This window comes from Danio aesculapii, chromosome 12 (genome assembly GCF_903798145.1).
Source record: "Danio aesculapii chromosome 12, fDanAes4.1, whole genome shotgun sequence".
Classification (NCBI taxonomy): domain Eukaryota; kingdom Metazoa; phylum Chordata; class Actinopteri; order Cypriniformes; family Danionidae; genus Danio; species Danio aesculapii.
In genome coordinates, this window is record NC_079446.1 from 413,352 (window position 1) to 430,027 (window position 16,676).

At 34.9% G+C, this 16,676-nt stretch overlaps 1 protein-coding gene across 1 annotated transcript in view; it reads right to left on the minus strand.

The window, feature by feature from the left end:
* Window positions 1-11,742, minus strand: part of LOC130239046 (glucagon-like peptide 2 receptor) — a 17,989-nt gene extending 6,247 nt beyond the window's left edge. Inside the window, exons 1-7 of the mRNA XM_056470198.1 lie at window positions 11,586-11,742; window positions 6,018-6,114; window positions 5,571-5,675; window positions 5,379-5,500; window positions 5,194-5,300; window positions 3,080-3,236; window positions 513-672 (exon numbers count right to left, since the gene is read on the minus strand). Of these exons, the coding sequence (XP_056326173.1) occupies window positions 513-672; window positions 3,080-3,236; window positions 5,194-5,300; window positions 5,379-5,500; window positions 5,571-5,675; window positions 6,018-6,114; window positions 11,586-11,666 (829 nt within the window). The 5' untranslated portion in view covers window positions 11,667-11,742. The remainder of the gene's footprint in view (window positions 1-512; window positions 673-3,079; window positions 3,237-5,193; window positions 5,301-5,378; window positions 5,501-5,570; window positions 5,676-6,017; window positions 6,115-11,585) is intronic.
* Between the last annotated feature and the right edge of the window lie 4,934 nt (window positions 11,743-16,676).

Here is a 16,676-nt window from a genome sequence, read left to right on the forward strand (position 1 = left end):
GATTGGGAGGCCATGATGGGTAAGATGGAGGGAGTTTGGCCAGGACACCAGGGTTACACCACTACTCTTTACCAGAAGTGCCATGGGGTTACTAATGACCACAGAGAGTCAGGACCTCAGTTTAACGTCTCATCCAAAACACGGTGCTCACTGACAGTATAGTGTCCCCTTCACTTTACTAGGGCATTACAACTCAGGTTGAGCGCCCCCTGCTGGCCTCATGAACACCACTGCCAACAGCAACCTAGTTTTCCCATGTGGTCTCTCATCCAGACACTGACCAGACTCAGCCCTGCTTAGCTTCAGTGAGGGACCGGATTTTGGCTGCAGGGTAATACGACTGAGGCAATGAACATACACACAGACACTGAACACATGCACTGAACACACTGAACACACAGAACACAACACACACTGAACAAATTAAACACACACACACACACACACACATCCTAAAAGCAAGATCTGCTGTCCTCATTTCTGGTGTGTACAGTATGAAGGCTCCTCCTCACCCCATCCGATGAAGATGTACTTCTTCAGCAGTGTTTTCCTGGTGAGGACTGCGGTAAACAGCAGAGTGTGCAGAAACACGGCCTCCACCAACAACCAGAAATAATTACAGCCCACAAAATACTCCAGAGAAACCTTCGACGCCTTGCAGATGAAGGAGATCTGAAGGAGAACAAGAGCAGTAATGCACTTATCCTCATCCTTTAACAACCCACGTGTGTTATGGGTCGTTTTCATCCACTCTGGGCTGATTTTCAGGCTTAACATGGCCACAACTTACTCTGTGTTTCAGCAAATGTGATGATTTTTGGTGCCAAACCTTCTTCTGACACATATTTTGGGGAAAATGCTTTGGGAATCTTCAGAAACTCATCAATACTCTCTGATTGACTCCCCTTTGGTGATGTTGGTGCTGTTTTTGTTCCATTGACTTCCATTATAATCACATTTATTGATTATAAAGCCATGACAGCAGATAATCATGCATGCACTCTTGAGTGCTGCTGGTTTTCCCTGATGGGAAGAGGGACAGCCTGTCATTTCTACTGTTGATCGTCAGATGCAGCTGAGTCCCCGTCAGCTGTCAGACCACAGTAAACAAGTGTATTTCTGCACACACACACACACACACACACACACACACACACACACACACACACACACACACACACACACACACGCTATAATCTGCTGTTTTACTCCACTGAACTCCATATAAAAGCCAGAAACTCTTCAGCACAGGCCGATCTAAAGGGTTAATGCTAATGTTAATGTTAAGGCTAATTTTAGACTGCCTTAGAATCTGGTGTGATGTGTGATGTTCACTGGATGTGCTAACAAATTCACAAAACAATCCCTGATTTGGAATAATTTACAATCTGGGGGAAAGCCCTTTATCTTTAAGCCGTGGCCAGATCGAGGGGTTTTTGTTTTGGGTGATGTTTTTGATAAGCAGGGCTTAAGGTCTTTTCAGGATTTGAAAGAAGGTTACCATCTCCCTGGATATTCCTCCTTTCTGTATTTAAGGTTGAGATGTGCAATGCGTGCTTATGGAGATCTGTGGAACTGCAACTTGGACATTCATCCACTGAGGGACTGTGTTTTTCCACGGTCACATGGAGCAATCTCATGCAATTGTAGCAAACTGCTTAACTATGACTCTGTTGTAGTCTCCATCATCACAGTATGGGAAAAGCAACTGGCCCCTTACAAACTGAATTGGGACTGGATATGGGAAAGCATCCAGGTGATCCACTTATAAACTGATGCACAAGGCTTATGCAACTCAGTGTGTGTTGCACAGAATGAAGCGGTTACCTACTCCTTTTATATTGTACATTGTGTAATTCAATTTCTGTGGGGACATACAGTATAAGCATATGCTTTTTAAATGTCCACTTATCAGTACATGTTGGGATAAGGTCTTTCAAACTATATCAGAATATTGTGATACGTTTATTCCTGAATACACCAATGTTTGTTTATTGAATGATGATTATGGTCTTAACAATGCAAGGTGTTTCATACTGCACTGCACTAACAGCAGTGAAGAAGGTTATATCTAAAATTTGGCATGCATACACGTTCCCAGCAGACAAAATGAATAGAACAGAACTAAAAATACAGCGCTGTTAGAACGTTCTACAGCAAGAATTGAAGAATGAAACCAAAATGGCCTCAAAAGTGTCGAGCCAGGGGGTGTAAACTTTTGAACAAACACTATTTACATATTTTTTCTCATTTTATACAATTATTCAGAAGCTACATGAGATACTCATTTCCCAGAAGATAAAATATATTCAATTTACCCTGACCTTTAGATTTAAAAAGTTTTTAGCAATCTTAATGCATCATAATAGATCAAATAATAAGAGAAATTGTATTTTTTGGTGCTTCAGTGAAACCGAAACGGCCCAGCAGCATTAAGAGGCAGGGGGTGTAAACTTCTGCACATAAATCAGACATCAACATATGCATAATTTTGCCGAAATATATCTATAGTCAACATTTAAAGTCAACTTTCTTAATGCTGTTGGGCCATTTCAGTAAAAAAAAAAGACAATTTCTCTCCAGTTGTGCATTTGCTTGTTGAAATTAAACTGAAATGGACTCTAGAGCGAGCCTTGCGCTGTTAGAATGTTAACATTAGAGCTAAACCCCAACCAATCAAAGTATGGTCTGAATTTATTGAGAAAATGTCTTATACAATAACTAGATGAACTAAAGTGTCCTGAAAGATAACCAGTATTATATTAGAGGTGTATAAGGGTCACTTCTCCCCCCAGAGTCTTTTGTTTGCCTCGTTATTGTTATTTATTTAATTTCTTTTCTATTTTTTCTTTCATGCAAACCCTGGCTAGTATATAGTTGTTGCCAGCTATTTGTTCTGTAATATATAAAGAAATCACACACAAAAAAAGAATGCATGATTATATGTTGTCATGGCTTTGCCATCAATCAATAAATGTGATTATAATAAAAAAGCCTCTAACATAACCAAAGGGGAGTCCATTTGAACAGTTCACAAGGGTTAAATAAATAAAAAGAGCATAACCGAATGTTTCTGTACCGCAGATTTGGTGTAGCTGTTCCATCCCACTTCGTCCCGGGGCAGGTTTGAGTAGGCGACTTGTAATATAACCTCTTTAGTAATCACTGCTATTGCTCTAAACATGAACGATACGAAGAGATTCATGTGGATGTAGTTCCTCGTACAGTGAAGCTTCCTGAAAACAACAACAGGTAAAACACATTCATTGCTTTACTTTAGGACTATAAATAAAGTGAGCATATCAGGTATCTGGAGCCAGGGACAGAGTAACAGAAATGAATCTATCAGATCGATAAAGAGCGAAGCTTGGAGACGCATGCTGGGAAATCAATCTAATTATGTAAGTGCAGTGGCAGAGAACATTGGTTAAATGTAAGCAAAGCGAACAGGAGCGATTCATCAGAGAACCGATGCATTGCAAATGAGTCAACGGCGCTTTCCAGAGAGATTATGAATTAAAGGATAAGAGAAATTGTCATTTTGTGTGTTTAAGTAAAACTGAATTGGCCCAAAGAGGTTTAAGGGGGTGAAAACTTTTGCACAGATTTAAGACGTCAACATTTTTCATGTTTCACATAAGCTACAGAAGATAATTACTTTTCCCAGAAGACAAAATATGTTATTTTTACACAGATTTTTACATTTAAAAGGATTTCACCACTCTTAATGCATCGTTATTGATGAAATATTTTAAGAAATTGTGAATTTCCATGTTCAAATCAAACCAAAATGGCCCCAAGAGTGTTAACAGGCAGGGGGTGTAAACCGTTGCACAAAATTAAGATGTTAACATTTTTATATTTTTCCTAAATAGTTTTTTATTTTTGTTTAGTTTAAAGCCTACCACAATTCAGAAGCAGCAGATGATACTTATATGTTTTCCAGAACACAAAGTGTTATTTTTACCCTGATTTTTACATTTAAAAGGATTTCACCACTCTTAATGCATCGTTATTGATGAAATGTTATGATAAATTGTGAATTTCTATGTTCAATTCAAACCAAAACGGTCCCAAAAGTGTTAAGAGTCAGGGGTGTAAACTTTTGCACAGAATGAATGTCCACATTTTCATATTTTGCATAAATATTTCATTTAACACAAATATTCAGAAGCTACAGAAGATGCTTACATGTTTCCCTAAAGACAAAATATGTGAAATTTACCCTGACCTTTAAATTTAAAAGGATTTCACCACTTCCAATGTCTCATTATTGATAAAATGGTATGAGAAATTGTGACTTTTTTGTGTTCAAATGAACCCAAAATGGCCTCAAGTGTTAAGGGCCAGGAAGTGTAAACTTTAGCAAAAGTGTTTACATTGTGCATACATATTATTTGTATTTTTTTAAATTTAGCACCACTACTAAAGACAAAATGTTATATTTACTTTATCTTCACATTTAAAAGTATTTCATCACTCGTAATGCATCATTACTGATAAAAATGTTATGGGATATTGTGAATGTCCATGTTCAAATGAAACCAAAATGGCCTCAAAAGTGTTGAGCCAGGGGGGTGTAAACTTTTGCAGTCACTATTTTCATATTTTCTCATATTTTTTGTCATTAAATACAAATATTCAGATACTACATAAGATACTCATTTCCAAGAACATCACATATATTCAATGTACCCGGATCTTTAGATTTAAAAAGTTTTCAACAATGCATCATAATGGATCAAATCATAAGAGAAATTGTCATTCTTGTGTTTAAGTGAAGCCAAATTGGCCCATCAGCATTAAGAGCCAGGGGGTGTGAACCTTTGCACATAAATCAGACATCAACATTAGCATATTTTGCTCATATTAGCTCAATAATTATCATATTAATATATATTAGCATAAAGTCAACATCTGAAGTTGATCCAAACCTTTTCATTAAAGTTGTCGTAAAACAACACCTGTTCTTGTCTTAGGACAAATTTGAAATACTTTTTTGATCCACTTTAAATGTGGACTATATATATAGTTAGGCAAAATATGCAAATGTTGATGTCTGATTTATATGCAAAAGTATGCACCCCCTTGGCTCTTAATGCTGTCGGGCCATTCTGGTTTCACTTAAGCCATTTACTTGTTGAAATGAAACTGAAACAGACCCAAGAGCGAGCCGTGCAGAACTCCCCTCACCTCAGCAGACTCATGATCAGAACAGCCAAACACAGAGAGGAAAATGACAGCGAATATCCCACAATGGACAGGACTCTCAGCACAGACTGCCGAAACACCTCCTCCTCCTGCGTGCAAAAGAGAGAGCGGTGTAAAAATAAGACCATGAGGGAGCCCATACGTCACTGTATGGCTGTGATATTCACCTCGGACTTGAAAAAATAATGGTTTTCGCACTCTGACTGATTTCTCCATACGGTGGAGGAGTTCTCCTCAGTTTTCCAAGTGCCGTTGACGGTGCATTCCTTATAGACGTTTCCAGTAGCACCTGAAAATTACAACAATTATTTTGTGAAATGAAGATGTTAACATTTTTATATTTGTCCTAAATATCTGACCTTCTCTGATCCAGGGTAAATAAGGAGGACAGGGTACAGAGACGACCCCAGGAGATGAATGAGGCCAACAGGCAAAAACATCAAATGTCCCATTGCAGAAAGTTCCTGTCAGGGCATGAATAATACACACATGATGATGAGTGCAGTGCTTATATTGAACACTGAATATGGAAAATACTTCTCTTACTACAAGTTTTTGTCCTGTTTCTTGTCCAAATATCTAAAACAAATTAAAATAATTCAATTTCTCTTTCCCCATTCTCAGATTATTCTGCTTGTTTTAAGGAGAATCTCTCTTCATTTTGACTCATTATTTCTGAAAACAACACAATATTTTTTTGCTTGTCCAGAAAATGCTCCTTGATTTAATAATTTTGAGATATTTGGATTAGAAACAAGATGAAAAAACTCTAAGTAAGAAATTCATTGTTGTCTGTTTTGCCTGACCAGTTCCAGCAGGGAGAGTCGCTGTGAGGAATCGAGTGCAGTTTTCCTGATATTCACTGCGCTTGTAGATCAGATCATCCAGCACGGAGCCCCAGACCTCCAGAAGAACACAAACACATCATATTTACATTCTGTGAGAGATACAGTGCAAATAAATGCTGTTCTTACTTTGAGTTTTTGTCTTTGTTTTTTAGTCCAAATATCTAAAAACTCTTAAATCAAGAAGCATTTTCTAGACAAGCAATAAATATAGTGTTGTTTTCAGAAATAATGAGTCAAAATGAAGAGAGTTTATCCTTAAAACAAGCAGAATAATCTGCCAAAAATAACCTCGTTTTTCTTGTGACATAAGATTATTTTGCTTCCCCATTTGCAGATTATTTAGCTTATTTTAAGAAAAACTCACTTCATTTTGATTCATTATTTCTGAATATTTTTCATTTGTCTAAAAATGCTTTCTGATTTAGGAATTTTAAAGATTTTTTAAAGATATTTGAACTAGAAACAAGACAAACAGTCTAAGTAAGAAAAGCCTTTTTTACAGTGTAGAATAAAGTTCATCAAATGTGAGTGTTTGGGATTTTAACACTAGGTGGCAGCATTTATACAAAATTTACACACATTTATTAGCTGCGAAATTTGAATACATTTACAAATATTTCCCATGTCGTGTTTAACAGAGCAATGATATTTTCACAGTAATTCCTATAATGTTTTTTCTTTTGGATAAAGTCTTATTTGTTTTTAGTTTTAGTGTTTTTAAATTTTTTATATTATTTTTAAGATCAATATTATTAGTGCATTTAATAATTTATTTTCTCAATCGGCTACAGAATAAACCACTGTTATTAATGGTAACACTTTAGTTTAAGTCACAACTCATGGTATTAACAAACTATTAACTAACACTACTAGCTTATTAAATACTAATTAGCAGTTTATTATTAGTTAGAAAGGTAGAAGTTGGGTTTAGGTATTGGGTAGGATTATGCAGAATAGGATCATACTTTATAACTACCAATGAACATTTAATAGCTTAATGATATACAGGTAATATACCAGCAGTCAATAGCATTAATTGTGACCTAAACTAAAGTGTTACGTTATTAATTAACCTAATTAACCTAGTTAAGCTTTTACATGTGCCTTTAAGCTGAATACTAGTAAAGTATCTAGTCAAATATTATGTATCGTCATCATGGCAAAGACTAAAGAAATTAGTGAATGGAAATTTGTTATTAAAACTATTATTATGATTATAAATGAGATGAAAATAATCTCTCTGTTAAACAACACTTGGGAAATGTTTAATAACAATATTAAAAAGAGATAATAATGTTGTGCTCTCCAAAGCAAAGAGTCTACAGGGTTTAAACATTTTGAGCAATAATTAGAAAATCAATGTTACAATGTTATTAGAAAACACTTTTTGGGGTGATTTAAGACTCTTCAGCTCTTAATGTAAATTATTAGCACACTATCATTAATACCAGAGAGCGCTGTGCGTCTGCCAATGGAGCTGATCTTAAACACGTCTACAATGAACACATAAATATTTACATTCTTCCCAATTCACAAAGCCAACTTCTGAATCCTGAGTGTTCTTGCAGATGTTGTTTAATACTGATGTTTCTACAAGCAATAAAACTGATATTTTACTTGATTATTCATATGCAAATTAAAGATTTATGTTTAAAATGGTCTAAATGGGGAATCTAGATAAGTGATAATTATGTGGATCAAAGACTAAAGGAGTTTTGAAGCATCAAAACAATAAAAAATGATTTTTCTCAACACATTACAGTGTGTCCAGGTTAATTTGATAATGACAATCATTCATTTTCTGTACAAACGTCATATTTAGATCAATCATTATCTCTTTATATATTTAAAGACTCTATATAAAGATCACAGTTGACCAAAATGCTGACTTTTTACACACAAGTTTTCATAATTTCACAAAGAATAATATTTAATATCATCAGTTATTATTTGATATGCATTCTTTAAATAAGTACAGCTCAGAATAGGTGTGTTTTTGTTTTGGACATGAACATATCTGTTACACTGAATGATAATGAAGATTATTAGACATATTTTGACACTTTACATCCTCACTATGTAAATAATATCACATTTGTACATTTGTTTTAATGGACATTTAAATAAGATGCCTTGTTTTTTTCATTTACTGTAAGTTACTATACTTTATATATACATTCAATAATATAATAGAACAATAAATATATTTACAGTAACAGTTACATATACATGACGAATTGTTTAATGAAGTAATATAATAAAAAGTAGATTAAAGTAACAAATTAATAAAGATTTAAAGATAGTAGAAATGATATAAAGGTTTGAAATCAATAATAAATGAACAGCACAATCCTAATCTAACATTATATATTGTGCAAAATAAAATGTTCAATTACCAGAAAGACAGCTTTAAAATTATACTATAGTAATTTATAGTAAATATTGGAGTGTTTTTAACCACACTATTGTAAATTGTATTATGCTGTATTATAATGAATGTTTCAGTATACAGTAGTATTATCTATAGTGAACTGATGTAAATACTGTAGTACACTTTCATTTTTACTATGGTAAACTGTGGTGTATTGTAGTATAATACACCCTATAATTGAAGAAAACTACAGTATTGGCTCATTTGTTTAAATTACTACAGCAGTGTTACCATAGCAACTGTATAATCGCCACAGAAGATAAATTACTATGGTTCTTGTGTTACCGTAGCAACTATAGAATAACCACAACATATCAATTACTATAGTTCTTGTGTTACCATAGCAACTGTATAATCGCCACAGAAGATAAATTACTATGGTTCTTGTGTTACCGTAGCAATCATAGAATTACCACAACAGATTAAGTGCTATAGTTCTTGTGTAACCGTAGCAACTGTTGAATCACCACAACAGATCAATTACTGTAGTTGTGTTACCATAGCAACTGTAGAATCACCACAACAGATCAATTACTATAGTTGTGTTACCATAGCAACTGTAGATTCACAACAACAGATCAATTACTATAGTTGTGTTACCATAGCAACTGTAGATTCACCACAACAGATCAATTGCTGTAGTTGTTGTGTTACCATAGCAACTGTAGAATCATGACAACAGATCAATCACTATAGTTGTTGTGTTACCATAGCATCTGTAGAATCACCACAACAGATCAATTACTATAGTTGTGTTACCATAGCAACTGTAGAATCACCACAACAGCAAAACGAGCTGTTTTTAACGCTTAAAAATGAATGGAAGTGAATGAGACCGGAAGTTTCGAACCAAAATGATTCAAATGGCTGCGCCCACTCGTACACTGAGAATAAGGTGAATAGAAAGAATCACTTCAGTTTTTACTCTTAATTACTACAGTATTTGTTTTTTATATGGCATGTACGCATTCAGAGTTCTAATATTATTCATGTAAATGATGCACTCTGAGTTAGATGTTAAATTCGACATGTACAGTAACTTTCACCTCAATGCTAAAAATGCTAGAAATATGAATTATGCACAGACGGGGAGGGTTATGATGTTTTCTGCTCTGTGAATCTGCTGAAATCAGAAACATTGCACAAAACCCTCTGTGTGACATTTGACACACTTGAGGAGGTTATGAAAGTGTCTTTTTTACATTCATTTAGACGCACATTAATTCCATAATTAAAGTTGAAGGCAGAATTATGACATTTGAATTCCTTTTTAACATTTTCAATACATTTGAAAACATAATAGGTTTAATAAATAAGTTCTAATAACTAATTTATTTAGTCTTCACCATGATGACAGCACATGATATTTGACTAGACAATTTTTACTAGTATTCAGCTTAAAGTGACATTTAAAGGCTTAACTCTTTTGCATTATGGGATGTTGATCTCTGCTCTGTCCACTTTTGATGCTGAAAATTCAACTCTACAGTTTAACTAAGTGACTTTTAATGACATTTTAGTGGTTTGAAATAATATCAGGAATAATATCTAGAGAAATAACTCTGTAAACTAACAGAGAATGTGCAGCAGTGTATTACAAGTAGCGTAATATACAACACCAACACACACAATATAGCACTGCAGACTACTACACATGTGCAGAAAAGACACTTTCACACACTTATCAAGTTTAAAAGATTAAAATCCCGTAATACAATTCAGAAGCAGAAATAAATAGAGAAACATAAAACATGAATCACAAAATACAGAAAACTGCTAATTTCTGGATATTTTTCCAGTGCATGAATGTGTGTAAGTGCTGTCAGATAATGCAGAAATCAGCATGCTTTGATTGAGTTCCGGTTCACCTTTTCCATGTGGTCCAGTGCTCGTAAATGTTTAATCACGTCATAAATGTTCAGCAGAGCTCAGACTGTATCATAAATCATATTCAGATGATCATGTCTGGAGATTATTACGCAACGCAGCTCTGCCTGATCTTCAGAGATTCAACTCTGTCTAAGAAACGCTCATGGAGATTAAACCAGATGTGTGTAATAATATAGAATTATGCTTAATATGTGTTTTATTGTATTAGACTGTAAAAAAGGAGCAAGTAAAGATGATTATAGTACATGTTTCAAGATAACATTGATTCAGTTTTTCACATTTTGTTTAATGTGCTACTTGACTTTTTTGACTTGATTTTTTTGTAATTTTCCACACCAAGTTTTATTTAGTCTAAGTATTATTTGGCTTTATAAATTTGCATTCCTAGTCCTCCTGAATTAGTCAAAATTACGGAAAATATGAAGTTATATTTTGCATAAATAAAGAGGAAATCTGATTCACTGTTTAAAATGAAAGTAAAAACCAAACTTTTGCTGTCATGACTTTGTCGTATTAATTTACAGTGCATTTCTAATTAATTTTTTACCAACTAACAATTATACTGAAAAAGCAATGACACAGAGTTTCCTCTGAAATAACTTTCACTCAGAAATTGCTAGAAAATTCCACAAAGAGTAAAGAAAGGTTAATGCTATATAGAGAAGTTCATGCTGAATTAAACAAAAATAAACAAAACTGATACTTTGAAGTAAATGACAAAAATAGTCAAATTAAATAATATAAAAAACATAATTATAATATATATATTTCTAGTAAACTCCATGAAATCTATAATGCTGATATGTTGAGCTTTTAATGACTTAAACATAGCATTGCCTCTAATAATATTAATATTAATATATACACATCATTTAAAGTGCATCAAAAAGTTTTCAAGTTTGTCCTAAAACAAGAGTGGGTGTTGTTCAATAGCATTTTTTAACCTCTTCAAATGTTTACACCTAAATATTTATATATATATACACACACACACACACTGGAGAAAATAAAATTGCATTCATTGTAATGATATTTTAGTTTGGCAAATAATCTGATTTGCTAATGCGTTTCCCCTTGTTGAAATATTGTGAATGAATCCTGATCTTCATTGTTATCTGCATCACAGAAGTCAATCTGTCATTTAAAGTTTCTCAAAGTGTAGCTCAGTGAAGCTGTAGAAGTTTATCCGGAGGATCTGCTCTTACCGGAGTGCAGTGCAGAATCAGAAGCAGAATCAGAAGCGGTGCAGAGGAGCGTCTCCAGCCCATCTGCAGCTCCGTCAGCATGGCTCAGTGTTCAGCTGATCAGCAAACATCCTTCATCATGCAGAATCACATAGAAACACAGCAGATCCGCACTGTGTTCACTGCTGTACTGCTGCTGCTGGGAAAGATCAGAGCTGCGCAGTTCACTGATGACCCTCCCAGACACACACTCAAACACTCACAGCGCAGAGAACACGCAGAGAACACACAGAGAAAACACTCACAGCGCACAAAACACAGAGAAAATACTCACAACACACTGAAACACAGAGAACACACAGACAAAACACAGAGAAGACACAGAGAAGACAGAGAAAACACACAGAGCACAGTCACTGAAACACGGAGAATACCAACCCAGGTTCATTCTGAAAATTGACCTCTATATACATTTCTGGAGACCACGAAATATGTCCCGTCGGCACGTTTTTCTGACGGTTTTGTTGTCGTGAATCCACTAGAGCCGCTGTGTACGCTTTTTGAGATCTCAAATTTCTCTGGCAAGTGCCATTCACACTTGCTGTTCTTGCGTAAACCCACCAGAGGCCGCTGTTGATTGACTGTTTGACTGACTGAATGACTGACCGAGCAACTGACCCACCCTCCTCCTTCCCTAAACCCAAACAAATTATTTATTTATTATTTTATTTTATTGTTTTTAAGGGGTTTTCACCTTTATTTTGACAGGACAGTAGATAGAATTGACAGGAAAGTGTGGGGAACAGAGAGAGGGGAAGGATCGGCATAGGACCTTGAGCCGGGAATCGAACTCAGGTCGCCACGAACACCAGAGTGCATGTGTCGGTACACTTTCCACTACGCCATTGGCACCAACAACCCAAACTAATTTTATTGATTGACCTGCCAACCCACTTCTCTAAACCCAACAAACACATTTCAAAAGCAATCCAGAAAAAGAAAAGCCCTTGTCTGATTTTTACCACGTTTTCAGATTTTACCACATTCTCACCCTGTTATTTACTTGTTTATTTTATTTTTTGGATTCTGGTTTCGTCTAACATGCTTTCTGGAACCGTTCTTCACCAGACTCGAGCCCCATCAATGTGGCCAACTCCTCTCTGCGTCTCAAGTCCGCCGATGTACATGGCGAGCTAACGGGACGAACTGGTTACAGCGGGAAAGCAGGTAAGCAGTCAGCTAGTAAGCGCGAAAATTAAATGCAGCCATACATAGCTCTGGCTACATAACTCACGGTCTCCAGAAACATCTACAGGGCTGCATTTTCAGAATAAGCCTATGTTGGAGAATACAGTAAACACAAGAGATTCACTTTTTACAGTGATTCAAGCTCAGAAACTTACAAAACACTCAATAAAATATGCCAGAAGCACAGGTAAAATCTATTTTTTAAACAGTACATTAAAATAATAATAATGATGATAATATTAAAATAATAATTTGTCCATATATATATATCTTAATAGTGGATTTTTATATCTTATTTTCAGTAAATGATTAAATAAAATCATCTTATTTCAAAGTGAAAATTAAGAAACAATTATTTCGCTTGTTTAAAGCTCAACTTTGACTGATTATTTCTTAAAACAAGACAATATTTTTGTCTTTGTCTAGAAAATGCTTCTTGATTTGACTTTTTGACTTTTTAGACTAGAAACAAGACAAAAACTCTTTTTTTTGCTAAGTATGCTTCTAATCATGTTGTTTGCCATGCTATATATGATTAATGATGATAAAAGCACGTGTCTGTTTGTCTACTAATTTAAAAGACACAAAGCTGCCAATCACAGACCGTAAAAGTGCTTCTGTCTCCATAAATCAGTGTTATTATGAGGAACACAACACCAGCCATTCATCAAATACAACTAATAAATAACAGCAGACGCCTCTTTCCTCTCACTGTACTAAGAGCAGATGTAAATCCTTCAGCCGTTACCTGCCGTAATGCATCATTAGCGGCTTTTAACTCCGTACACTAATTAAAACTCCATTCAGGAAAGTTAATCATCATGCATTAACAAAATGGAAAATGATTGCGTTGAACTGCAATAAAGCACATCATGCACAAACGTCCACATTTTAATAGAGCTCAAACTTTTAAAGGAGTTGTGCATTATGTGGATGTTTTAATATCAACTTTAATGACTCTTTTATTGGAATGAAAAATAAAAACTGCATTTTTTTTATGGAATATGAAGCTGGGATATATGTAGATATTTGCCAGTATTGATAACGAACATGCACGATATTAATGTAATTAAACACTGTCAATTCATTTAGTGTAACTTTTAGAGTGTTTCTATTAACAGTTTAGCATTTTAAGACTATTCACATTTTATTTGGACTTGTATAATTAATTGGTTAATTAGCTTAGTAGTTATATGTCCAGAGGTAAGCATTCTGTGATTGTTTTATGGCTATTATATACAGCATACGGTGGAATAATACGCCAATATTTAGAGAGGGGTCTGGCTGCAGACTTGGTGCAGATGCAATCTGAGCTGCATGCAATGCTTTGTAATCCGCACACCTAACCCCACCCCCAACCCTACCTATCACAGTGACGTCACTAGCTCCATTGAGTGCATTGTGTCTGACATTGCATCTCTGAGCAATGAAATCTCAGCTTGCATTATAAAGGCTGCATCCAGATACTATTGAATATTTAACAATAGTTCAACTGGGAAAACTAAAGTTAAACTACACAAGCTTTGATTAGTCTTATCTAATGTGAATTTCTTAGTTAATGTCTAACGATGCATTAAAATCATAGTGGTAATCTGCTTATAAGCAGGGTCAGACGGAATCTGCAGACGTTTTTTGCTATTTCTGAGGAGAATTTTGGTAAAAATCTGCGGATTTCTGCTGAATTATTTTGGGAGTATCAAAACTAAAACCTTAATATGTGAAATAAAAAATAATATCTTTTTAATTTAATGTTTTATTTAATGTTTAAAATGCAAATCCAATTAGATTCACTTTATTTGGTAAACAAAGCAAGTCTCTCATATAATATCTCTACTGAAAGACTGAAAATATGACTGTACAGACTGCACTGTACATAAATCAGATCAACATGTTCACATTAGTCAATAATATATTACAGTAATTAATTAAAAAACTGAATAAATATAGATTTACACACATTTACTCAAGTAAATAAACAGAGTTAACGATGAGCTAAAAATCTGCAGGATTCTGCGTGCACAGATTTTCACGTGGGCCAACTTATAAGTCTTAATATTTATGTGTTAGAGGAGTGTAATAACTAATAATAAAGTAACTTTAATCAATTCTTTAATAAAAGCTTTTCATTGTTGATTTTATTGCATTAAATATATTTACTATAGTAATATTAATGTTAGTTAATGCATTAAATGATGTTATCGTACACTGCAAAACTGATTTTCTTGAGTTCTTTGTCTTGTTTCTAGTCTAAAAATCGAAACATACCTAAATCAGGACGCATTTTCTAGACAAGCAAAAAAATATAGTCCTTTTTCAGAAATAATGAGTCAAAGTTAAGTGAGTTTCTCATTAAAACAAGCAGAATAATCTGACAATGGGGGAAGAAAATTAATCTAATTTTATCTTTCAAACAAGATGATTTCTCTTCCCCCATTGTCAGATTACTGTAGTTGTTCAGATTTAGCTTGTTTTAAGGAGGAACTCTCTTCATTTTGACTCATTATTTCTGAAAACAACACTAGATTATTTACTCGTCTAGAAAATGCTTCTTGATTTCAGAGTTATTAGATATTTGGACTAGAAGCTAGATAATTAAAGTACTTTATAATCATTTAGCCTAGTTAAACATTTGTTTATGCAATCCACTATGTAGGTTTTGGTTATTTTAGCTGTTAAAGTAACTTGTTTTGCAGCTCAATATCGTGATAATACGGTATATCAGGATAAAAGCTTCAGCAGTTCATCAGGACAATTCTATAATGAAGTGTGTGATCTACAAGCTGTTAGGACATTATCATGAAGATATTGCTGAAGATGAAGTGTGCTGAAAGAGTAGCTCTGTACTATAAACCTCTGCTGGTGTGTGTGTGTGTGTGTGTGTGTGTGTGTGTGTGTGTGTGTGTGTGTGTGTGTGTGTGTGTAAATGAGCTGCTGTGTGCGTTTCTCCACGTCTGCAGATGTAAACAGACTGAACTCCTGCAGTCGGACAGTCTGAAGCTGAAGTGTGTTCTCATGATCTCTCACACAGGGTCAAGAAGAGCTGCAGATACACTGAAGACAACGGATGACCAAGACACACTCACACACATGCATACACATATACACACATGCATATACACACACATGCATACGCATATACACACATATGCACACACATATGCACACACACACGCACACACACACACACACACACACGCACACACACACACACACAGATACATACAGACACACATGCATACACACACGCACATAGACACGTACACAAACACACAAATATATACACACATGCATACGCACACATGCACACAAATACACACACACATGTACACTTGCATACAAACACACATGCACATAAACACACTTTTATTTACACACACACAAACACACACATGCATACACACACGCACACAAACACAGACACACACACATGCACACACATATACAGACATGCATGCATACACACATGCACATAAACATACAAATATACACACACATACACATCTGCATACAAACTCACATGCACACATACATATACACCACACACACACACACACACACACACACACACACACACACACACACACACACACACATGCACACAAATACACAGATATGCACACACACATGCACCCACAAACAGCATTTGAGTAACTGATACAGCTATTTGTGTCCTAATATTTGCCTTTTTTACTGTATTTTTCATCAAATAAACACAATAAATCTTCTTTTAACCCAATAAAGAGACCGTTCCCCCCAAAATGAAAAGTCTGTCTTCATTTACTCTCCCTTCACTTGTTTTAAACAGCTTTGAGTTTCTTTCATCTGTTGAACACAAAAGAACATCGTGTTTGAAGAATGCTGAAA